A 25324-nucleotide genomic window follows, 5' to 3' on the forward strand; every position below is an offset into this window, starting at 1 on the left:
TGATGGTATCATAAATATTCTGCATAGCAGTTACTAACACTCATTTTTTAAAASTAAAATACTGTTTTAGCTTCCTTTCCACTTGGAACTTAAAATGTAAAAAAGTCATTCCAATGATGGCTCTGTAAGTTTAAACTTTCAAATACATCCTAAAGGGMATTTGGTCTTTTTCTTTGCTTATGCAAAACCAGTGACAATTCCTGGTACCCAATCCGTAACGCAGTAGGTTATAGAAAATTGGAAGCCAATTACCCTTTTTTCATATCAGCTTAGCCCTTTTATTATCTTGGATTTGTGAGGTAGATTTATTATAAATATTTGTAATTGAAAGATTTTAGCTCACAAAAAAGTGGACACCAATTCCTAGTATCAATTAATGATCTGGATATTTACTCAATAATTGAAGAAAAACTACCCCTTTTTATTTGGCATTAAAAAACAGAGACTATTTATCCATCAGTGTATTTTCTCTTGTGATATCTTGTTCATTGGAACTTTGTCCCAATGTAATTGTAAATCTCACAGCAATAGGTAGATGTAGTAGAATCAGTCATCTTGCCTTGCAAATGCCTGCCTCTGCTCATCCTGTTTGTTCTTTCTCAGGTGTTTGGCCTCMAGGCAAGGCTTTACCAATTCTTGCTTAATTTGCACTGCAAATACTGTTTAATCATTGACCTGGCTCTTGACTGTTTGTAGTGAACCAAATCTGTCAGTTTCAAACTWCAAAAGGCAACTGCTGTTCTGAGGTGGTGATGTGTGGAATAAGGAAATGTGAATTTTTTTCGTCTGTTTACTTCAACAAGCAGGATGTTTCTGTTGTCACTGAATACTTTTACACAACTGCTGCCCTCTTATTTCCCAGGGCCCCATTGGTGCTGCTGGTCCTCCAGGATTCCCAGGTGCTCCTGGTGCTAAGGTATGAACATCTGCTCGTACTGCTACATTTGATAGTGAAGATGAAATGTACTAACCAGAGGTTCTAGGCAGGAAAAAAACCCCACCCTCTATGAAATAGGAGTGCTTTCTTAACAGATACTCTAGGGATTCATCCTCATCCTCATCTGTGCTTGGAGAACATCACATATGAATTCYAATTTAAAATACAGCAGTTAGTTCACAGCTGAAGATTGATGCTGGGCAGGTTCAGGAAGACACACAACCCTTTAACTGCTGCCTATGTGGTGCACTTATATACACCTTCCAAGGGTGACATGAATTATGATAAATAAGCAAAGCAGCAGYTAACATCACTTTACAGAAATAGTGGAGGACCAAGAAGCTGCATTTGAGTATTGGGCTGCTTCCAGTCTAAGGCCTTGAAATTGAAATGCAGAAATTGCATTAAAATTTTTCAGGTTCAGGGCACTACCATTTTGCTTTTGCAGACTATAATTTAAATTATTGACTCTATTACTCAGGACTTACCATTTTTTTCCTAGGAAAGAGCCTCAATATTTTGAGTGTCTGGGGAAGGACAGACAATTTGAGGCATGATTGTTGCATAAACTATATTTACAAATTTTGCTGGCCCTTGCACAAAATCCRTGTAACTCTGTGTTACAGACGAAAATTAATCCCCTTTTGAAAAAAATATTGTTTTATAGACCCTTTAATTTTAACTGCAGGGAAGATGAGAAAAAAAATGCAGGTCCCATTCTGATTGTTCTTGTCAAAAGGCAAGACTTCTGAAAACCATGAAGTCTTCTCTGATGCAGATGTGAGCATGGTTATAGTTTCAAGTAGTTTAATGTAATTTCAAGAGCGGACAGTCTGCATATCCACGGTGAAGTCTGACTGAATTTGTGAAGAGAACTAGCCATTATATTCACCAGTTCTTGTAGTGGACTTAGTGAATACAACCTTCTGAAGATAAAAGCAAGAACCTTTTTTCTGTCATTTACTCCTCTATGAACACTATCAAACAGCACTCTGATCAGGCATCATTTTGCATTTTGCATTTTGCATCTGTGCAAATGGCGTCTAAAAGTGCAAGATAATGGCCAATTAGGTCTCATGCACTATGGTACCTCAGGCCAGTTCTGGAGATGTATGGATGCAAATAAAACTGGAATTGTAATTCTGATTTTTTTTGGTCAGCCTTCTGGGTAAGCATCTGTTTTTTCTGTGTTAGCCATTAGCTAAGATGGAGCCTAACTAGACATCCCAACTTGAGTCCCTTTAAAATCCATTAAAAGTTCTCAGCTGCTTAGTTTCCTGGCGTCTGAAGTGGGAATATACAAATATGATTAATTTCTTAATGCCAGGCTGATACAGGATTKCTTCACTATTGCCATAACACTAACAGAGGGCTCTCTCCTTCTCTCCAACAGGGTGAAATCGGACCTGCTGGTAATGTTGGTCCTACTGGTCCTGCTGGTCCAAGAGGAGAGATTGGGCTTCCTGGTTCTAGTGGTCCTGTTGGCCCTCCAGTGAGTAACTTGCAAGACTTTATCTCTTTTCAGATATGTGCACTTTTGATTCTGAATTAACCACTAATATTACCTTTTTAACAGGGCAACCCTGGTGCTAATGGCCTTCCAGGAGCTAAAGGTGCAGCTGTAAGTACAACTACACTCACACTTCGCTCTAAAAAAAACCCAATTCAGCTAATGCAGAAAAAAGGACAATGGATTCATAATACCTTTCTCCCCCTCTGTTGGACAGGGTCTTCCCGGTGTTGCTGGTGCTCCTGGTCTGCCTGGTCCCCGTGGTATTCTTGGTCCTCCTGGCCCTGCTGGTCCTAGTGGTGCTAGAGGACTTGTTGTAAGTGACCTTCTATRTTGCATGTCTTCATTTGAAAACTGGACACAGTGTCCACACTAGTAAAATATATCCTCTGGATACATTTTAGTTATAATGCAGACATTTTTTCTTAATTAGCCATTGTAGTTAGTTTCTGTGTCTCATTACTTGCTTTAGAAGCTGAGACTGAAGAGGTTCACTTTGCACTCCCTTTGAGTAGAAGGAGTAGCTGGACTCATGATCCTTGTGAGTCCCTTCCAGCTCAGAATATTATGTGGCTGTTAAGCTCTGCCCATGTTGATAGTATCGAGAGAGATGTGGCAGCCATCTCACAACCAGGCCCTCAGTGGGTATCCTCAGTAGATGAACCAAACCTAAATGTGTAATAGTTCAATTAATGTMATTTCTAAGCATCTTTAACATGTTYGTTTTTGTGCCTTTTAAGCCAAAAATACTGTTGTGCTCATTGGYGATTTTCACAATAGACGGAGGCATGGCATTGGATGATAAAAGAATTTTTTGGTTCATGAGKAAGCTCTCCAGGTAGAAGAGAGATTTTTGGAATGATGACTAACTGTGTGATGTTTTTTTGTTTCGGACTCTAGGGTGAACCAGGCCCTGCTGGTGCCAAGGGAGAAAGTGGTATGAAGGGTGAGCCTGTAAGTATGGCAAAATGTGAGGGTTTTTYCAATAAAAAGCCTGATAAATCTGCAACACAGGATCTTATTTCTTCTTTTTCTCTGTTTGTCTGAAATAGGGTGCTGCTGGACCTGCTGGCCCTCCYGGCCCTAGTGGTGAGGAAGGCAAGAGAGGCAGCCCTGGTGAACCTGGCTCTGCTGGTCCCCCAGGCCCTGCTGGTCTGAGAGTAGGTTTTCTTTTTATGTTTCAGAAGTAGAAGCAAAAAGGAAAGTGAAATCAATCTAGAGTAAYAAAGGCAAATTAAATAATTATGAGTCATTAAATTTACATTAATGCTGCTAAGGAGTGATAATTTTCAAATTTTGGCCTTTCAGTTAGTTGGCACCAAATCCATTTTTGCTTTGCATTAATGCTTATTTACTATCTTATCCCAGAAGCATTTAGAGATTGCTTTGATTTATCCACTKTGTAATATTCAATGAATTACCTTTTGATTACTCTTAGAAGTTTGTGATGGGGTTTAACTACTTAAAAYAGATAGTGGGTTCACACATAATGGGAGGCAAAAGCTTTCTATTCAGTGTCTTCAAGAATGCTTGGTAAACTTTTCACTGGGTGAGAAGGCCAGTCCATGAACTTCAGGAAGCATGGAGCTTCCTGAAAATAATTAAGGAAAATAATCACTGGAAAACAGTATGAAAAATGGCAATACTTCCCCCAGATATTTTTTGGCAGAGATAAAGATTCAGCTTTCACCTTGGGTAGGGTGTAGAGAGTCAGAGTCAATAGTCTACAGGGAATGTGGAACTGTGTGAGCCAGGTTTTGGGATCCTAGTGGCTGATCTAGGCTGTCTAGAGACACTGTTAATAACAATGAATACTGAAAATCATACAAACAGATTAGAATTTAGAGAAATCTGCAGGAAGTGAGAGAGATTTCTTTCACAATACACATTTACAGTGAGGTGTCTATGCTTAAAGCTGCGCTCTRCCTCAAATTCAGCAGACCTGCTTGGAAGGCTAAAATCTAGCAAGCACTATCCACCTCACAGGAAGAGATTTGTTTCTTTTTCCTTTCTTGATTTGTTTTGTGTTGGCTTGCAGGGTGTACCTGGATCTCGTGGTCTGCCTGGAGCTGATGGCAGAGCTGGTGTCATGGTAAGACTTTTGTCTGGGTCACTATTTCTGAACCACATTTTATAAACAGATGTGTGATGYTTTTTGCTACCTCTGCCTAATTTTATTTCTTTCTTTTGGTAGGGACCTGCTGGTAACCGTGGTGCTAGTGGTCCTGTTGGTGCCAAGGGTCCTAATGGTGATGCTGGCCGTCCTGGTGAGCCTGGTCTTATGGGTCCAAGAGTAAGTTTGAACTCTGTGGAGTAAGTTTGAACTACACAAAAGGAAAATTATTTACAATTAATGGACTAAATTATTCAGAAATCCAACTGCAAAAATTCAGCATGTGTTAACCACAATTAGGGTACCTGTGCCATTCGATTAAAAAAAAACAAAACATTAGGAATGATTAAGAAGCATCAAAATGTTTATTGAAATTAGTTCCTTCCATTGTGRTAGCATTTGATTGCCTTGTGATGGAGCACTGTCCTCTTGTACTGGACACTGCATTGACTTCTKTAAGGGGTTTCCACTTGTGATTATTTATTGTCATAACTGAGGTGTGTGTCTCCTCTTTAACGAGCTCAGAGGAAAGCAAACCCTACTAAAATGATGTGAGATGGATGATCTCAGTAATTTCTGTCTTATTTTGCAAATGRTTTCACTGAAGCCATTCACTTTTAGTGGTGTTGCTGCAGCCAGATTATGTTCATGTCATTGTCTTCTATACTCCTTATTCTTTCTCTTCCTACCCTACCCCATGAAGTGGAAGTTTACAGTGCACTTGTGAATATTAGGCATCTGCAAACAGTGGAACATACTATGCTCCAAAGCAGAGTCTAAATTATTTTCACTGAGTAAAACAGGTACTTCCCTATACTGATTTTCAACTGGCATGGGAGCACACACCACCAAAATAGGAGTCAGTGTGCTTCAGGTGCAAATGTGATAGGACCTGCAGTTGTGTTTAAAAAGTGTACATTGATAACTTGGCACCTCTGTRTGTGTGTATGAATGCATGTAGAAAAAATGATGGGTAAGTGCTGGGTGTGTTTGGTTTCCTTCTAAAAACATGAAACTTTGCTTTCTCAGGGTCTCCCAGGTCAGCCTGGAAGCCCAGGTCCTGCTGGCAAGGAAGGTCCTGTTGTAAGTACTTTGCTTTTTATTCTGTTYCCCCATTGCATGTGAAAGAATAAAGCCTGATTTTATAAAGCAGACAACTCAGCACTGAGCTCCAACTCAACTGTGTAAAACCAGCCATATTTTCTGCTTTATTACTCAAAAGATCAGTGTGAAACTTTCCATTCATTTCTGTGGGTCTCAGATCAGGCCTGTGTCTTGGAAGGGGAAGAAGAAATACAGTTTTACAAAAAGGAGAAAAAGGGAGGGCTGCATAAGCATGTGATGTATCAACAATGGTGAAAAATTAAATGGCATTTGCTTCCTGTCAGTACACATTTGTTCTAAAGCTGAACTCTAATTAAATTGCCCCAGCCATTTAATAGTATGATTTCTTTTCCTAGGGTTTCCCTGGAGCTGATGGTAGAGTTGGGCCAATTGGTCCAGCTGGTAACAGAGGTGAGCCTGGAAACATTGGATTCCCTGGACCAAAAGGTCCCACTGTAAGTACAGTACAGAAACTTTCTATTACTCTGAARGTATTCCCAGACTAATCTGTAGGTTCCCAACTCTGTCATTAATCCAACCCTGTATCCTCCTGTGCTGCTCATTAGATGGCATCTGCTTGCAGTTAAGAGYTCTGTTTTAAATTATTTTCCAATTATCTAAAATATGATTAAAGAAATGATAAAGCAATTTAATTAGCTTAGGATATTTTCACACTGAAGTGATTAAAATAATATGTGTACTTTATGATTTCAGCATGCTCAATTTATAATTTCTGTATATTCACATCTATAAAAGCTCTGTCAAGTTTGGCCATTAAGCCAGTTCCAGAGTAGTTATTTATGGATCACTATCCAAAGYTCACTCAACTTAGAAGGAAAGCTACCAGGGGCTTCAATGGGGTTCTTCACATGTCACACAGAGGCCACAGATAGAAATCATCTCCTGAATTTGGGTGTTGCTGTACATAAACACACATGAAAACCTATAGAGAGTGAATGAATTATAGGCTCAAAACAAAAAGGCATGAGTTTTGAAAAGAAAATGCATTTATTTTTGAGCTATTCTAAGTGATCCAAAAAGASAGAYGGAGSTTGTRTGTTGTGGGGTTRAAGAAATATTACAGTAAATCTTCTRRCAATGAGAGTGTAAGTCTCTGCCTAGTAGTTTAAACTTAATTTAATATGAAGTCTTGGTTAACTTTTRTATCTTTTTCTTTCAACTTCAGGGTGATCCTGGCAAACCTGGTGAAAAAGGCAATGTTGGTCTTGCTGGCCCACGGGTATGTGGATATGTTTTGTTTGTCAACTTTCAGAGAAGAAAAAAAAAATAGATTTTCCAAACCTCTGCAATAAGATAGCATTGGCTTGTGCAAGCATGAACAGATGACGAAATTAAAAAAGCCCTTGGGAATGCATTAATATAAACCTCATCTCTGTGGGGGCTATTACTGAATGGATAAATGTAAATCCCCTTTTCTATGTATTAATTATGCATTTTTTTCTTATGAAGAGGAAAAAAATAACACTCCCTGTCCTTAATTTTTAGAGTACAGTGTATGGCTTCTCATTCATCCTGTAAATTTTCAGCTTTTTACTGATAGTTGGAACTTAGTAATTTTTCCATTTTAGGGACCCAAAAACCAGCCTGTTGCGGGAAAAATGCTATCAGCAAGGTTTCCATATTTTGTAATTCCAAAAGAGATTTTCTTAGGGATGGCTGTGCTGCAATAACTAAACCAATAATGAGAATTTAAAATTTTAAGCATATTTGGCACCTCTGTCTGTGAAGTTGATGTAAGTAAATTATTAAGTTCAAAATGCACAGTCAGAGATCTTTGGTTTTGGCACATAATCTTTTAGCTATATTATTCATATTAAATCAAAACTTTGATAACAGCTTTCTACTTGAACATATATAGGGTGCTCCTGGTCCAGAGGGAAACAACGGTGCTCAAGGTCCTCCTGGAGTCACTGTAAGTAACAGCCTTCCCACAAAYCTGATTTATAATTTACTTTTAATGGGACTTCCCATTTTTAAATCCACTTTCCTGTATTTCTTCTTCYAAGTTAATCACTTATTTTTCATTCCATCCAGGGCAACCAAGGTGGAAAGGGTGAAACAGGTCCTGCTGGCCCTCCTGGCTTCCAGGTGGGTAACTATGTGGTCTGTTCAATCGTATCTATGATTCCCAAACCATGAAGAGCTTCTGCCTTAACTCTATTTGTATTCTTGTTTCCTTRCACTTAGGGTCTGCCAGGTCCCTCGGGTCCCGCTGGTGAGGCTGGCAAACCAGGAGAGAGGGTGAGTGACAGGAACAGCATTCCATGGATGGGGCAGGCATTGCATGAGGGCTGTGTTTGCAATTGCACACGTGGTGAAGCAAGAGCCTGTTGAATCTATTTGCCAAGACAAAGCAATCAGGGTAACATGCAAACTTTAACAGTCCCTCTTGCATTGGAACTTGTATCGTGCTGCTTTTTTCAAAGTTTTGGTATGAAATTGGGCAAAGACAGTTCTTTGATTTTTGGGCCTTAAACAGCAATAAAATATACTTCTTTCCCCAGAAGAGACTGTACATGAAGAGTATTTTACTTCGTGTTTCTTTAGAAATCTTCAAGGTTCAGTCTAACCTGCATTTCTGCAATTATGTTTTTGAACCTCAGTTGATTTCAGTGAATTTACAATGGCATCCAGCTGAGGTAGCTCAGTCATAATTCATGCTSTAGCTGCTGCAGTTAGTGCGTGATGTAGTCTGCAGATTGTGCATCCTGTGTGTCATAATCACCTTTAACATTTATAGTTAAATCTGTAAAAGACTTTACATTGCATATACCTGAAAAAAGAGCTTGTCATTTAATAAATAACTCTTCAGATGAAAAATTATTATCCCATGTGTACCTTGAGATACAGTGCAGCTGAATGAAAAGAGCTTATGTCCATGTTTGTAAGACTGTCTGAAAATTTGTCAGAAATTTCAATACATTGCTGCAATTTGAGAAGAATTTCCATTTACTGCTAAGCAACAAAGTACAATTTAAGTTWGCTTTAGAAATAAACTTTACCAATATATATATTCTCTTCTAGGGTCTTCATGGTGAATTTGGTGTCCCTGGTCCTGCTGGTCCAAGAGTGAGTAACTCATTTRAAATCTGGTACAGACTGTCTTAATAGTGTGTCCAATAACAATTGTAGCTATATAAATTTCCAAGTTCCTAAAGGCAAAAATCTCTTCCCTGTACAGGGTATAATACAGGTACAAAATACAGCAGACTCCAAGGAATGAAGGATAGTATGATCTGTCTCAGGCATGAAGGATAATATTCTCTGTACCTTGCAGATGTCAGGGTATTTGAGTAAGGGTTAACACAGTTGCCAGTGTTAGTAGATTTCTGTATAAGCAGTATGAATATTACCCAAATAATGATATCCTGTATTAACTATACAGTGAAGATTGTAAAGGATGGTAAAGGACATGGAGGATGAAGGACTGATCCTACAGTGTTAGTCCGAGGCCTGATCTGCAGTGCTTGTGCAGATCTTTTAGCCTGASCATTTCAGTTTTATTATCCCTTGCTGGGCAGCTCCTACTTCCCCAGTACTGTCTTTGAATAAATAGTGGGCTGAATGCAGAATCKGGAATAGTCATTAGAAGGTATTGCCTTCCACTTCCTTTTATYCTGAATAGCAATAAAAACCTTCAAAAAAGCTTTGTGTGGAGGCCTTCCTGCATGGCTGGAAGATCCCATTTATGTGCAGCAAGGAGTAGTTTATGAAATGCTCGATTAATTCTTTGCTTTACTTGTAAAGAAGTTGATATTTAACCTACTTCAGTCGCTTCTTCTTTTCTTCTGACTTCCAGACTAAATATGTCCAATGACAAATATTCTCATTTGCTCTTACAAGTTATGTAAATCAGTTTAAGCAGCACATTTCTTCCCTATGTTTTAGTGCCCTGAGTCTGTATCAATAACCATATCTGCTCTAAACTCTCATTTTGCCAATGTATCCAAGCCAAGCTCCCTTTGTCATAGCAGTAGCAGTTATTTGCATATCTTCTAGCTTGTCCTAAGCATCTCATGCCCAGCCCAGGGTGTATTTCATCCAGTAGTCTAAATTAGGTCTTAATGATGCTTTATACACAAAACTAACACTACCTAAAAAAACACCCCTCTGCTTGTACCAGATCACATTTTCCTTTTTCATGTCTACATCATACTGTTGGCTCTTACCTTTCCCTCTCTGTAATTTTCACCACTGAAACCTCAATTTACAGCAGAATTCTCACTTTTTGTGCCTAAATAAATGGCCTGATACTTGCAATTTTGAATTTTATCTCTTTGCTGTGACATTCCTCTAGCAGGTTATTCAGTTCTTCCTGTGTAGTATGCCAGTCCTTATTCCTGTTGACAAAAGCTTCTATCTTTGTGATATCTGCATATTTCTTCTTTTTCTGCCTCTGTAAATAACAAAATATATGAAAAAAAATAATTGAGGAGCATCTCTACAATATAATCTTTCTCATTGTTCATGCTTTCTAGCARTGTGCTATCTCCCCTTGAGTCAGTTCTTTGACCACATTATAATTCTTATACAGAATTCCATATTCTCCAGAATAAATAAAAATCGCCCCTATACTTTATCAGATTATTCACTAATGTCCAGCTTGATCACACTGAGATAATTTGAGATATCTTTAGTGAAACTGGTATCTCTGTCTTTGATAGATCTACTGTGCATTTAAATTGAGTTTCTGGCTACTTCCATGTATCCAGATGATCCATGATTCAGAATTTATTCTTATACCTGTTATAATGTACACAACACATTAGTAGGCTTTAGGTATTACCTTTATTCTCCAGCATTCACCAGGAATTTGCCACTGTAAAAATAATTGTTTACCAATTACTATCCCTTTAATTTCATCAGAATCCGTTATTTGTCCTAAAATAGAATCTCCATTTGACAATAAAATGCTAGATACTGTTAACCGAACAAGCACAGTAGTCAAAATCCATGTTCAAAAAGTATTCATACTTTAGCTGTCAGCTGTTATYATGATGCAAGACTTTATTACTTCATTTTGGTATTTTTATGTCAAAAGCTAGACCCAATTCTTATGACCAATTTAGTTAATAGCTGCAAAATTCTAAATAAAGGTTTGTTTAGATAAACATGCATCACACTGTGATTGCTCCAAGCCAGTGTTTTCAGCTACAGAACAATTCAAGGAAGTACTGAGCTCAGACTGTCTCCYGCAGGGTGAGCGTGGTCCTCCTGGTGAGAGTGGTGCTGTTGGTCCTGCTGGTCCCATTGGAAGCCGTGGTCCCTCTGGCCCACCAGGCCCCGATGGTAACAAGGTATGCCTTTTCCAGCTGCCATTGCCTTTCTGTYGAATTCCTGATGAATGCCATCCCAAACCTCTCTCCAAGTGGTGATGTTCCACCCCAGTTAGTCCATGCTACTATTAAATGGGTTTATGTTTTATGTATGACAGGAGGGGAAGCCAGTTTGGATTCAGGTTGTCAGCAGAGTATGCTGTTATTCTGTTTGGAGATGGGATCTGAGATTCTGACCAAAATTCATGCTGACTTCTATTTACTTACATCTACTTGTACACAGGAAGTTCTTGTGTCTAGTAAGCASTATTTTCCCCTAATCATTAGGGCAATAATAAGTGGTCATCTAATAAATGATGATGTTGGCTTGATGCTAAGTTGAATCTGTGTCTTAGTTTTCTGGATTTATATCCGGAAAAAACTCCTGTCTTTCTACAGGAGTTTCATTTGAAACATGAACCTAAAACCTCAGGAGCCCACAGAATCAGTGTTCAAATGTAGTGTCTTCACTAGCTGGAAAAGTAAAACATAAAATAGCTCAAGACCAAACTGTTACTACTCACACTGTTTGCAACCMAGCACAATGACAGGCAGAATGGTAATGGGATTTTGTTCAAAATTTTGCGAGCTATTTGACCCTGACTTACATGATATGCTGTTGCTKCTAGGGTGAGCCTGGCAATGTTGGTGCTGCTGGTGCTCCTGGTCCTGCTGGCTCTGGTGGAATCCCAGGAGAGAGAGGTGTTGCTGGTGTTCCAGGAGGCAAGGGTGAAAAGGTAAGGTGGACAACTGCCTTGTTACTGCATGCACAGGTTTGAGATGCCCAAATTTCATTAACTTGGAAAAACCTGCAGGTTACCCCAATGCAACTTTTATTTAATGTATTACTGTATTCTATTACAATAGTCAGCAAGTAGAGTTTTTGTTGGTCTAGCAGACTGACAGTCTTTTCTAAGGTACTATGCTGATACCTTTCTAAAAAGACTATGCATTGACATGCAGATTAATGCTGAACACTAGGCTGTATTAAAAAAGGAGAACAGAGTKCTGCTCTGATTTCTTGACTCTAATGATGACCTGAAAATAACTTACTATATGAAACATATGACATTTTATGTATCCACCCATATGACATCATTTTTTAAATAGCTGTTTTCTTGTTTCATATAAAAAGTATAACAYGAATACCCAGAAGGATTTTTAGAGATGGATATTTCTTGACCAAAAGAAAAGAGATTTTGAGGGGGATTTATATTCATCACTTGTATATACATCAACATGGTTTTGAATTTCTAATTCCATTCAAAATTCTTGGGACCTGGGAGAAACTAAGTAGGTTTCCCATGAAAGAAGCAGTTTTATTCTGAAAAGTATGTCAGTCCTCTTTGCAAACATTCATTTTGCATGTCAGTATCTACTCAGCAATAAGAATGAAATAACAATAAAAGTTCATTTCTCCAGAAAACCTAGCATGATGAGCTTTTTGTATGATGTCTAAGTAATGCACAGATACTAGCAAACAACTCCAGACTTCTTCCTTACAAACAATTTTTCATTACCAATACAAATTTTCCCACTGTGTGTTCCAGGGTGCTCCAGGTCTGAGAGGCGATACGGGTGCAACAGGAAGAGATGGTGCTCGTGTAAGTATCCTCTGGTTCYAGAGTTTGCCTTGCTACACTTCAGAACTTTAATGACTGAAAAGAATGTACTGCTTATATCTGCTCATTTTTTATACAAATCAATGTAATTTTGTTTCCCCATGTCCAAGGATGTTTGAATTCAGGGGGGAGAGAGCGAGAAAAGTGATTATTGCTCATGCATTCAAGCAGAGAAATTACATGAGCAGAGTATTTATTGCACAGACATTGCACAGACATTGCACAGCTGTTCAGGGTGACAGTATCCTCTTTAATTTCGTGGGCTTGGTCCAGAGAGCTGATTTTAAAGGCAACCTGCAAAGTTACACAAAACTATCCTTAATTTGAGATTTCAGGTGCCTGTCTTAAAATTCACACTTTGGGAAGGAAGATAACAGGATAAATTTTGTTTTATAAAATCGTGTGTCCTTTACATTGAGAACATCTGAGAGAAAGTTACACACCTTTCTCCAGGAGGAAAGAGAAAACATATTCAAAGTAGCTGGTCCTACTTACACTTTGCTTGAAACAGTGTCCTGTCTCTTGTCCTGTAGGGTCTCCCTGGTGCTATTGGTGCTCCTGGCCCTGCTGGTGGTGCTGGTGATCGGGTAAGTCTKCTCTTTGAATGAAAAAATGCCTTGTTGATACAGTTTACTCACACATGAATATTAAAGATGAGATCCATAAAAACCAATTCCATCTTTAAGTTTTTCTTTCAGTCCCAGGAAGCTGGGACTATTCAGTGAAGCTTGCCCAAGGCCCTCAGACCTTCTTCTAAGAGGGCAGGGAAGAGGATGCACATCTACAGTGGGTTATATGTGGAGAACATTCTGATTCAGATTTTGGCTGAATTCTTCCCRGTTGAGGTTATACTCCACAATCCTCATAGTGTGAGAGGAGGTTTTGACACAGTGATGAATAACTACACATTAGCTYAGAATTATTCTTTATGCTGTCTGAGAATCATTAGAAAATTTTAATACAGGGTGTATATGTGGGATCAAAATCAGAAGCATTTTCAGTAACATCCTCCCCAATGGAGACCCAGTGAGACTCACTGCATGCATCTGTACCACAAGATCATTCTTGTTCTGACTACTATAAAGCCTTCTCCCAGTGTCAAAATGGTTTTGGCTGTCTTTTAGGGAGAAGGCGGTCCTGCTGGTCCTGCTGGTCCTGCTGGTGCCCGTGGTATCCCTGTAAGTAACAATTTCTGCAATTATTCCTGTTGATGTTCAGAAAACTGCCCATTTAAAGACCATTCCAACCACTCATCTCTTCTTTGTCCTCTCCCTAGGGTGAACGTGGTGAGCCTGGTCCCGTGGGTCCCAGTGGATTTGCYGGACCTCCTGTGAGTTTTGTTTGCTCTTTCCTCATATTGATGCCATAACCTTCCTCTATTTTCTTTGCAAGATTCTCAATTGCTCATTTTGCTTGTTTTTCTGCCTGTTTTACTGCCCACAGGGTGCAGCTGGTCAGCCTGGTGCTAAAGGCGAGCGTGGGCCCAAAGGACCTAAAGGTGAAGTTGGCCCAGCAGGTGCTATTGGCCCAGTCGGTGCTTCTGGACCACCAGTAAGTGAATTGTGTCTTTGTGAAATGCGTGGTTCTTAACTGTGCCATGCAAGCAATACACTAGCCTGAATGCCTTGAATTTTCAAAAGGCAATGAGAAAAAAAGAAACAAAACTTCAATCTAGGCTGTGAGAAAAGTTACCATGCTGATTTTCACACATGATGTAAATTTTATCAATCTATTTATGTGGGCTCAGATCGTGAGTCTGGAGCTGAAATGAAGAGAAAATAATAACTAATTTTCAACTTGCTCTGAAGATCAGCCAAATCACTCTATCTTGGACCATTCAGGGGGTGATTGTGGGTAAGTTCTGAGCTGAGGATGCTGACATGTTTCTCTCAAAGACAGGATGTGTTGTCACAGTCTGATTGTCAGACTCMGTTATCCAGAAGCATGTGTGCAAATTTGTCCCTGGACCTATTTGCACACAGGCTTTCCACATGCTGACACCTTTACAGCCCAAAGCTGCTTCACATGCACACAGCCCATTATTGGGGAACAGGTCAAAATGATGCAGAAAGTCAGACCCAYGTACTTCAAATACCCCAAAGTGTTRCAGGATAGCATGTCTTGGGTTACTTATTGTCTGATTTTAATAGATCAATACCAGGCTCTTGCACTATGTGGTTGTATTAATCACTCAGTGCAGAAGACTTGCTTTTGCCCTGCTCTCACATTTTGACTTCCAGATTTGTTTAGATGCATGGAACATTTGCAAGGAAATTAATTTGAATCATGAATGGCTTATGCAACTTTTCTCAGGCCTTATGATACCAATTTAAAATGTCTGTGAGAATTTAATATYATATTATTAGGATAGGCAGCATGGTTTTGGGCCCAGTCCTCCCCCTGCTGGAGTAAAAATCACCCTGAGCTTTCACAATAGTGAGACTGAGCCCTTATTCTAAATAGGGAACATTGATCCATCTCTCYTTTTCAATCCTTCCTACCTAGGGTCCCGCTGGTGCTGCTGGTCCCGCTGGCCCTCGTGGTGATGCTGGTCCTCCTGTAAGTCYTCAGGCCTTTAGTACTGACATTTTTGTTTTTCATGAAGTTATTGTTTCCTTTAAAYCTGATCTTCATTTTCAATTTTGTTTTTAGGGCATGACTGGYTTCCCTGGTGCTGCTGGAAGAGTTGGTCCTCCTGGCCCTGCTGTAAGTAACTAATGAAGAAGTTCTAATGGGAGATAAGTCAGAAGTTGCTTTGGTTAGGGATCATCCTAGTTTTTGTTTCATTTACATGAATTATAATTTCACTGGACTTAGATCCTTATAGGATTGGATAAGAAAAAAATCTAACTTCTCAAATTCCCAGAGTAGGACCTATGCATTTAATTGGTGAGGTTTTTTATAACCCATCAAGCATCCCTATGCATTTTGAAGCACCCAACCATTTCCAAAAATCTGTSTTTATTTSCTCTCGTTCCTATCAAAAACCAATMCAATCTGCAGAAGAACATTAAGGTTATCTTGTGTCCACACATTCTAAATTATCTTCTGTTCCAGCCCGTCTTGAGCGTGGCAACCTCTCATTGTGTTTTAGAATTTGAATCCCTGCTTGTTTATTTTTCAGCCAGAACTTCTTCTTCCAGATTGACATTTGTAGTTTTTCTTTTCAAAGGTGTTTCCAACCTTTACCCAAAGCCATTTCTTTTCTTAGATGCCCTAGATTTAAATAAATTTTAAAGGCCAGTATCCAAGTCAAATAATCCTGTTGAATAAGATGTTGGGGTTTTGTTCTCATAGATTTTATAGTTGCGGTTAATGTCTCCAAAGGGAGAAAATCTTTATTTTCCCACTAAATTTTTCCACTTTCACCTGCCCAGAATAAAAAAATAATAATAATAAAAAAGGCAGTTCAACAATTGTAGTCATTCCAGCTATCCACTGCTAACAAAGCAAAAGAGCAGCTGGTAACCTTTTTATTGCAAGGCACTATTTTTTCACATGGACTTAAAATGAAATTTATSTCTGTTATCCCCAGATCTGTATTGTAATGGTATCATATTCATATTCAATCCTAGGGCATCAGTGGTCCCCCTGGTCCTCCTGGCCCAGCTGGCAAAGATGGTCCTCGAGGTCTGCGTGGTGACGTTGGACCAGTTGGCCGCACTGGTGAACAAGGTATTGCTGGCCCACCTGGTTTTGCTGGTGAGAAGGGTCCATCTGGAGAGGCTGGTGCTGCTGTAAGTTACTGAGTATCACATCTCATTAAATATGTTTCTCTTCGTGTAAATGTTGTGGCTTCTGAGATACTTTTAGTGTCTGTGAAGGGCTTTTCTACTTTAGCCACAAATTTGACAAATCTTTAAAGTAGAAGTTCCACTGAGACACAAGAAAATGTTTATAGGACATTTGACAAACATGCCATAAAAAGTGTACCTGGTCCCTGGGTCAGGGTTTTCTTTCTTTTTGTTCTCTTATGATGAGTTGTATCTTTCTCTAACTACAGAAGAAATKGATATTTAGTCTGAGAAAAGGAAGCACATCTCCTGCTCTGAAATTCATCCTTGTGGAGGGAAAAAGATGAAACATGGGAATGTCCATTTAGAATAATCTCAATTCATATTTGCATCAGAAACTCTGATTTGTGGGGATCACAAGGCTAAAGTTGTCTGCACCCAGGCTGACTTAGAATTATGCAAATAAATTAATTAACTTCGAGTATCTTTAAGCTTTCACATCCAGAATTACTGGCTTTTTAAAAAAGTGCTTCTGTCTTACTGAAGTAAGAACTTGTGTGAAATACCACAATTGTTTCTCAACAAAAAATTATAGCTATTTCTTCTGTGACCTGCAGAAATTGCAACTGAGAATAAAATTTTCAGTATCACTGTCAGATGTATATGTTACATTTATTTTTGTCTATTAATATAAATTCTGTTCTCTTTRTGTCATAGGGTCCTCCTGGTACCCCAGGTCCTCAGGGTATTCTTGGTGCTCCTGGTATCCTTGGTCTGCCTGGCTCTCGGGGAGAGCGTGGTCTTCCAGGCATCTCTGGAGCATCAGTAAGTATATGATTTCAACAAAAAAAAAAAAAAAAAAAAAAAAAGTAAAAAACTGCGCGCATTTGAGGTCCCCTCTTATGGGAAGCCAAGGAGATGCAGATTCAGCTGTTTCCATTGCTGTTGGAAACAGAGGATATGGACCTACCAGACTTAGAGCAATGGAAGAAATTCTGGCTTGTTGCAGACAAGCCAGAATTGTGTGCAAGTGAGCATATTTCTGAATGTTACTTAATCTCACCAGAGATGTCTAATAGTAACATTTAGAATTAAGATAGTATTTAATACARTCAGGTATGTTTCTCATGTCCTGATTCGTTTTTCCTTCCCAAACTGACTGCAGAGAAATGTTTCTCTTAGATAAAGGCTAAAAGACTGTTTTGTGTTGTGTTATAATGTCACATTTTGTTACAACTGTTCCTGTATTAGGGTGAACCTGGTCCCCTGGGTGTTTCTGGTCCTCCTGGTGCCCGTGGTCCCTCTGGCCCTGTGGGTTCTCCTGGTCCCAATGGTGCTCCTGGTGAAGCTGGACGTGATGTAAGCTGTCTTTTATGCTCTTCAGGTTGCTTTTCTTTTATTCTGAGCCTAAGACAAATACTCAGAAAAAGTGGATGGAACAGGAGGCTGTTCTGCTAGGAAGCTTGTACCTTCCAATGTCTTCAGAGAAAATACCAGGATTTTTCTAGACATGCCCAACTAGGTGACAAATTTTTAAGGCATCAGTTGTGTCTGAAATACATCCTGAAGTCACTCTCAGAATCTTTTAAGTTTTTACTTAAATGACAAGAAATATGGAGTAAGGAGCATACATATCTTTCAGGAAAGTATTAAAATCCCAGCCTTATCAGGTAAGCTTATTTGGTAACCTGAAGCATTGTTAATACATTGTTAATATAAGTCTTGCAGAGASTTGCAGGATTTCAAAGAGAACAGAGAATATTAATTTTAAAATCCTGACCTTTGTTTCATTGGAATTTTCTGAAGGAAAAGTTAGATTTTTGGACACAATGAAAGAGCTGAAGTGAAATTAACATTCACAAAGGAAACCATTTAACCTTGTAAATTACCACAACGAAGTAATTTAGTTGTGGCTATTGTTTAGGTCCTTTTCCCTCCACTGGAATTTTTCATCTAAAAAGGAAGTCTCAGTTTTAAAAGACTTCAAGCTAGAAGAAGACCGCTATTGTCTTAGCCTTTTCATTAAGAGAAATGTTGCAAAACTCAGTAACATTTTTCTTTATGGAAGTTTTAAAACCTAAAATATTTGAAGACAATTTTAGTTTTCTGAGAAAATGAGTGTATTTAAGGGATTTGAGAATGACATGTATAATCTTCTCTATATACTAACCTATGTCAATGTCTTTTTATTCTCACTGTTATCATTTAGACTAACATGTAATTCTGTGTGAGATGAAAGGTGATGGAATTTAGTAATCTTTTTCATGGTATTTTAATTAGGGCAATCCTGGAAATGATGGTCCTCCAGGCCGTGATGGTGCTCCTGGTTTCAAGGTAACTTGTTTTATCTTCTTTTATTTCATTGTCATAAAAGAAATATTCCAATACGTGTAAGCCAGTAATAACACAATGTTTGTCCTGTTGCATTCCTCTGTTCCCAGGGTGAGCGTGGTGCTCCTGGCAGTCCTGGTCCCAGTGGTGCTCTGGGTGCTCCTGGTCCTCATGGCCAAGTTGGTCCTTCTGGAAAGCCTGGAAACCGTGGTGATCCCGTAAGTTGATGAGATAATGATAGAACTTAATTTTTTTTGATTGAAGTCTACAAGGACTAAGACTTGTMTACCATACATCTATACAAAATACATCACAGTTCTACAATGCATTTTCTATTCTTGTTTCAGGGCCCTGCTGGTGTTGTCGGTCCTGCTGGTGCTTTTGGTCCAAGAGGTCTTGCTGTAAGTCTGATTTTTGAATACATTACCACATCAGTGCAAGAAGAGAAAATGTGCTTTATCRATAAGGATTTGTAACTGTGATCAAGGGCCCCAAAAAGGGCTGCTTAAGGACCTGAAAATATTTAGGGTCCTAGAATCTCAATTAGCATTCTCTTTTGTGGGCTCAGTCCTGAAACTTTTGGGATTGGCACTCTTCCTGGATGTGTGAAGGTGTCCATTATGTACACTGGTATGTGGGTTAATGTAGAATGCTTATGCTTATCCTTTTTATGACAGTAGTATGTTCTTGAAGCCTTCTAATTTATTCCTCTGACACTTGTGTCCCTTCCTAGGGCCCACAAGGTCCACGTGGTGAGAAAGGTCAACCTGGTGATAAGGGGCCTAGAGGTCTGCCTGGCTTGAAGGGACACAATGGATTGCAGGGTCTTCCTGGTCTTGCTGTAAGTAAATTATTTTCAGGGTTTTAAATTTAAAGACCAAAAATCCCAAAGCAGTGTCACCCTAGCAAGGAATTACATATGCACAATACAGCATGTTAATACCACTTACTCCACTCTGCAGCATYTTTCAAATGAAGAGTCATAAATAGTCTCTTGAACACTTAATGTTTTTTGTACAAAATGGAAAATTCTGGTATTGGCATTAGAACTGTGACTACCATTAGTTGCCTTGAAGCTCAATCATCTCAACAAAGAACTAAAGAATCCTCTGCTTCTGTTTTAGTATTATTTCTTATTTTGGCTGGAAGTTGTAAACTTTTATCTCAGAAAAGCCAAAGTAATTTGTGGATTTTCTTCCCTTTTAATTTGGGTATCAAATTCAGGAGTTCTGACTTTTGTTTTAAAGCCTTCTCTGAAGATCAGAAAAAACAATGTAAAGAATTTTATGGGTTATCCCATTAAATACATCTTTACACCTCCTCTCCTCTCTTCCCAAAATAAACATTTTATACCCTAACTCCATTAATAAATGTCATTAGCCCCAGATTCCCATTCTCTGAGCCCAAGGACACTCTTGAACCAAGGAAACAAAAATATGTTTTTTGATGATGACTATGTATCTTTCCCAATAGGGCCAACATGGTGATCAAGGTCCTCCTGGTAACAACGGCCCTGCTGGCCCAAGGGTAGGTGATTTCAGAGTATATTCAAGTAACTCCCATTCTGGTTGTGTAAAATATATGTACACTCCCATTCATATGAATCTCTATTTCTAGCATTWTTACTGTCATTAAACTGTTCAAATTGCCTTTTAGGGTCCACCTGGTCCTTCTGGTCCTCCTGGTAAAGATGGTCGCAATGGTCTCCCTGGACCTATTGGCCCTGCTGGTGTGCGTGGCTCTCACGGTAGCCAAGGTCCTGCTGTGAGTAGAACCTTTTTTTTTTTTTTTGTTGATTTAACACATTTATGTTACACTATGAGATCAGCAGTTATGTCAGAATAGCAGTTTAAGAATGCATATGATTTTATTTCTTAAAAAAGAAATTTAGCATTAGGGAAATGTTTCATAGACCTAAACTAAAAGGTTTTGTTCACTCCTTATGGCTAGACAGCAAACACACAAAGGAGATGTGGAGGTCCTACACTGTGCATCTTCCACTGCTTCAGTTCATAGCAGCCACCACAGGGCAAGCCCATGTGTGCTGCTTCCAATTAGACCTGAGGGTGCCAGGAGTTAAGCAGGACTATGCATATGTGGACATATCACACMTAACATTTCATTAAAAGCACCATAAATCTAACAGATTACTTCTTGTCTTCTGCTTTTGAAAAATTGCAGGGTCCTCCTGGTCCTCCTGGTCCCCCTGGCCCCCCTGGTCCCAATGGTGGTGGATATGAAGTTGGCTTTGATGCAGAATACTACCGGGCTGATCAGCCTTCTCTCAGACCCAAGGATTATGAAGTTGATGCCACTCTKAAAACACTGAACAACCAAATTGAGACCCTGCTGACCCCAGAAGGCTCCAAAAAGAACCCAGCTCGCACCTGTCGTGACCTCAGACTTAGCCACCCAGAATGGAGCAGCGGTATGTTAGTGCCAGATGTTTGCCCTTCCTGGCTCAGGGGGCAGTTCCAGGTCATTAGCTTTCTTTAATGAATGGTATCCTTGGCCACGTGACAAAAATACTAAATGACCAACTAAGACATCTTTCTGCCTCCACTGAAAATACATACAAGCACATTCTGGAAAGTTCTTCATAGATATTGTTGCACATTATTGCAATAATTTTCAAAAATAATACAAAAATATTTAACCCTTGCTTTAAAATACAGTTTCTTATGCATTAACAATCAAAAATATCTRTGTATACTACTTACCACCTTAATATTGTACCTAGCTGTGATATTTATGGCCTATCTCAGTTCCTTTATTAGACAAGTGAAAATGAACCGAATGCAAAGGTGAGGCTGAGTGAACATTTGCTCACATTTCTTCTCTCAATGGCAGGCTTCTACTGGATTGATCCCAACCAAGGCTGCACTGCAGATGCCATTAAAGCWTACTGCGATTTTGCCACTGGTGAGACTTGTATCTATGCCAACCCTGGCCATATTCCTGCTAAGACCTGGTATATCAACAAGAATCCCAACAGCAAGAAGCAGCACATATGGTTTGGTGAAACTATCAATGGTGGCAGCCAGGTAAGTGATGTCTGGCAGGGTGATTGCTTCCTACAGTGCTGTCTGAAGAGTTCCCAATTCACTGACTCTCAGCAAGCAAGCAGATAAATGAARTTCTAAGGGGAGAAATATGAAAAAGCCAACTACCTTTTATCTCAAGATCATAATGCTGTGGTTCTAGTTGAGATCAGTTTGTTAAACATACTTCTCAGTATTCTAATTTTTCTTAATGTCTGAAAATGATCAGTTCATTTTGATGAATGATTATTGCTAAGGGAAGCCTTAAGAAGGACTGGAATATAGTACATATAAAGACAGCCCAGAAACTGTCTGAAAAAGCAAGTAAAACCTCAATTTTTAATTTTTTTTTTAACATACAATACATAGAACACTATTCCTGTAAAGATATTTATATTACACATCAGATTCTGAGTGCATGCCACCATAACATTCAGAATTGTTGGTGTAAGTAAAAACAAGAATGATGTCTACTTGCATGTTAGACACTGTCCCAGCAAATTGCAAAAACCCCACTTTTGTACAGCTAAGAATTTAATTACATCATTCTTAAATGAAATTGAGTTGGTAAAAGTGAAGAAATGTCCATGATAAAATTTGATCACATTGGGTCAGAACAGTCTAGGGTCCTGTTTCTTATAGTGGCTAAAAGCAGATGTTGTAAAAAGAATATAAGAATGAATAAATATTTGTGTTATCTATAGACACTATTCTGTCCTTCAAAGTTTCAAAATTCTATCAAAAAAAACTTTTCAGGGTTTTGTTGAGACAGGCATTGTTTCTGTGTAGCTGTGGAAACAGTAGATTGTCTTCCTTGAACTTACCTGGTCTTGTCTCATAAACCACGTAAACACCATATCTGGGAACATAACTCTGCAGTTTAGCTACATCCACTCATGTCTGGTTGTCACTCTGCCTCCTGCTAGTTTTATTTGCTGCTCTTTAGTTCTGGAGTGGAAATAGAAAAGTGATTGCAGACTTGATTCTTTCTTTAAAGTTCCTASCTGTCGTGGTTTAAGCTCAGATGGAAATCAAGTACCACAGAGCCACTCCCTCTCTCTTTCCTCCAACCAGCACTGGTGGAATGGGGAGGAGAACYATGGTATGCTGAGATAAGAACAGTTTAATAATTGAAAATAAAATAAAATACAGTAACMRTGGTAAATAATAATGRTWATAAAAAGGAAAAAAACAAGTGATGCACAYTGTCATTGCTCACAACCTGCTGACTGGTGCAAGAGCCCCCCCCTTTCTGAACCCAGATTGGCTGCCCTTTTGGGTTATTTCATCCYAGTCTATATTCTGAGCATAATGTTTTATGGTGTAGAATATCCCTTTGGTCAGCCTGGGTCACCTGTCCCAGCTATGCCCCTTCCCAGTTTCTTATGCACACCTCCTCACTGGCACAGTATGAGACGCCAAAAAAAAAAAAAAAAAAAAAAAAAAATCCTTGCCTTAGAAATCATGATTTAGCAAAAAACCAAAACATCAGTGTATTATCTACACCATTCTCATTCTAAATTCAAAACACAGCACTGTATCAGCAGCTGAACAGAAATTAACTCTACACTAGCTGCAACCAGGACACTAAAGCAGCTATCACACACATTTCTGTTACATCAAATATCCTCCTTTCCTTAGCAATGCAACTGACTGGGTTCCTCTCTATTTTTCAGTTTGAATACAACAGTGAAGGAATAACCTCAAAGGATATGGCCACCCAACTTGCCTTCATGCGTCTGCTGGCCAACCAYGCCTCCCAGAACATCACCTACCACTGCAAGAACAGCATTGCTTACATGGATGCAGAAACTGGTAACCTCAAAAAGGCTGTTGTGCTGCAGGGATCCAACGATGTTGAACTACGAGCTGAAGGCAACAGCAGATTCACTTTCAGTGTTCTTGAGGATGGCTGCTCTGTAAGTAATGCAGAAACCATGGGCACAGTGACTGCCCYGGCCCAAGCACATGATTAGGGACAGAGTTGTGCTTTAATTCAGAATTGCATTATCAGTCAGACCAGAAAAATTTTGCCCAGTAACAATAAACAGCCTACAAACCCAACCATGCCAGATCCTTAAAAAGTGAGAATGAATAGGGTACAAACAAATCTTACCTTGTACTGTGCAGTATGGCAAAAAAAAAGTTTTCAGAGGGACCAAATCTAAATTCTCTGTAAGCAGAAGATGGATAAGTAAACAGTGCACAGGGTCCTGAAACACTCATGCAGGATTCTCTTAGGATTTAATATCAGTGAGATAAATRTAGTAGTTTGCATACAGCAACACAAAGAGAACTACAGAAGATTCAAGTAAATATTTTCTCTGTATTGGAGATCTAAATAGTTGGATGTGGATAAATTTTTAAGTTTCTATTCTAAGAAATCTAAGTTTCTATTTCCAAACAATAGAAGCAAAATTAATATGAAATTCTTTCAGAAATTATCCATTCAGGTGAAACAATTCTTAGTACTGTGAACAATGCAATAACAATTGCAATGAATCTTCTCTTACAGAAAAAGACCAACGAATGGGGCAAAACGATCATTGAATACAGAACAAATAAGCCATCCCGCTTGCCCATCCTTGACATTGCACCTTTGGATATTGGCGGCGCTGACCAAGAAATCGGTTTGGACATTGGCCCAGTCTGTTTTAAATGAATGAACTAAAATTAACTTAAAGCCTCTCCCAAATTATTCTCTTGTCATTTCTTTTTAAAATGAAAGCTGACTCCTTCCATTTCTTCTGTTCATCTACTTGCTTAAACTCTGGGCGAAAGAGAAGGAGAAGAATTGATTGGACATTGTGCAATGAAATTTAATACAGCCCCAAATGGACTTGGAAGTCTTTCAAGATTTAACACCTTGTTTTGGGAAATGTCAACCTTTGTAAAGAAAAAAAAAAAACCAAAATAAAAAAATCATGAAAGTTTGCACCACTTGTGGCCTTTGAATATCTTCCACAGAGGAAGTTTAAATCCATGACCTCCAAAGGTTTAAACTACCTCATACACTAAAGCAAGAGTGATCCACGTCTTTTGTAGGAACTTCTCCGTATGATCTGAGGTACTTTTGGTTCCACTTAAAATACAGTGGTGCTAATTACATAATTACAGAGTCTCTTTCCAATACTTGAACTTCGATGGTGCTAGTAACATTTAAAGTATTGCTTCTCTGTTTCTTTGAAGTCTGTCTTAAAACTTAGGATGTCCTATCTCACCCACAGCTTAAGCATGTGGATAATTTTTCTTCCTCTTTGTCYTCTTCCTCCAAAATCAGGCATTCCTGCTTTCAAATTTCATTTCCATCTTCTMCTATGGGTAAAAAAAGAAACCATCATTTCTCAAAAAAACAAAGAAAATGTATTTTGTATATGTGAGATGTTTAAATAAATTGTGAAAAAAAAAATGAAATAAAGCATGTCCAGTGTTCGAAAAGAAACTATTTAATGAGTTAAATTACTTGCTTAGATGCATTGGAGATACTCACACTCAGATTTTAYAATCCTCTCTTTGCACATTGCTATAAAATATTTTGTTAAAGCCTCAGAAGGTTGCCTACAACTGTCTTAAGGGTGTGATTGTWTACTTGACTC

At 38.8% G+C, this 25324-nt stretch overlaps 1 protein-coding gene across 2 annotated transcripts in view; it reads left to right on the plus strand.

Annotated features, from left to right (window-relative positions):
* The window catches only part of COL1A2 (collagen type I alpha 2 chain), a 38063-nt gene extending 13384 nt beyond the window's left edge, over positions 1-24679 (plus strand). For both annotated transcript variants that reach the window (XM_057370650.1, XM_057370649.1), the window contains 37 exons: positions 863-916; positions 2331-2429; positions 2514-2558; positions 2665-2763; positions 3348-3401; positions 3500-3607; positions 4486-4539; positions 4642-4740; positions 5590-5643; positions 6021-6119; positions 6851-6904; positions 7544-7597; positions 7720-7773; positions 7873-7926; positions 8710-8754; positions 10884-10982; positions 11630-11737; positions 12551-12604; positions 13156-13209; positions 13747-13800; positions 13899-13952; positions 14066-14173; positions 15128-15181; positions 15275-15328; positions 16198-16359; positions 17074-17181; positions 17608-17715; positions 18637-18690; positions 18798-18905; positions 19035-19088; positions 19421-19528; positions 20161-20214; positions 20344-20451; positions 20869-21115; positions 21538-21731; positions 23405-23647; positions 24244-24679. In XM_057370650.1, the coding sequence (XP_057226633.1) occupies positions 863-916; positions 2331-2429; positions 2514-2558; positions 2665-2763; positions 3348-3401; positions 3500-3607; positions 4486-4539; positions 4642-4740; positions 5590-5643; positions 6021-6119; positions 6851-6904; positions 7544-7597; positions 7720-7773; positions 7873-7926; positions 8710-8754; positions 10884-10982; positions 11630-11737; positions 12551-12604; positions 13156-13209; positions 13747-13800; positions 13899-13952; positions 14066-14173; positions 15128-15181; positions 15275-15328; positions 16198-16359; positions 17074-17181; positions 17608-17715; positions 18637-18690; positions 18798-18905; positions 19035-19088; positions 19421-19528; positions 20161-20214; positions 20344-20451; positions 20869-21115; positions 21538-21731; positions 23405-23647; positions 24244-24390 (3360 nt within the window). In that variant the 3' untranslated portion in view covers positions 24391-24679. The remainder of the gene's footprint in view (positions 1-862; positions 917-2330; positions 2430-2513; positions 2559-2664; positions 2764-3347; positions 3402-3499; positions 3608-4485; positions 4540-4641; positions 4741-5589; positions 5644-6020; positions 6120-6850; positions 6905-7543; positions 7598-7719; positions 7774-7872; positions 7927-8709; positions 8755-10883; positions 10983-11629; positions 11738-12550; positions 12605-13155; positions 13210-13746; positions 13801-13898; positions 13953-14065; positions 14174-15127; positions 15182-15274; positions 15329-16197; positions 16360-17073; positions 17182-17607; positions 17716-18636; positions 18691-18797; positions 18906-19034; positions 19089-19420; positions 19529-20160; positions 20215-20343; positions 20452-20868; positions 21116-21537; positions 21732-23404; positions 23648-24243) is intronic.
* Positions 24680-25324: the final 645 nt, after the last annotated feature.

The sequence above is a fragment of the Malurus melanocephalus genome, unplaced genomic scaffold (genome assembly GCF_030028575.1).
Source record: "Malurus melanocephalus ecotype Western Australia unplaced genomic scaffold, MMel_1.1 scaffold_130, whole genome shotgun sequence".
Lineage (NCBI taxonomy): Eukaryota > Metazoa > Chordata > Aves > Passeriformes > Maluridae > Malurus > Malurus melanocephalus.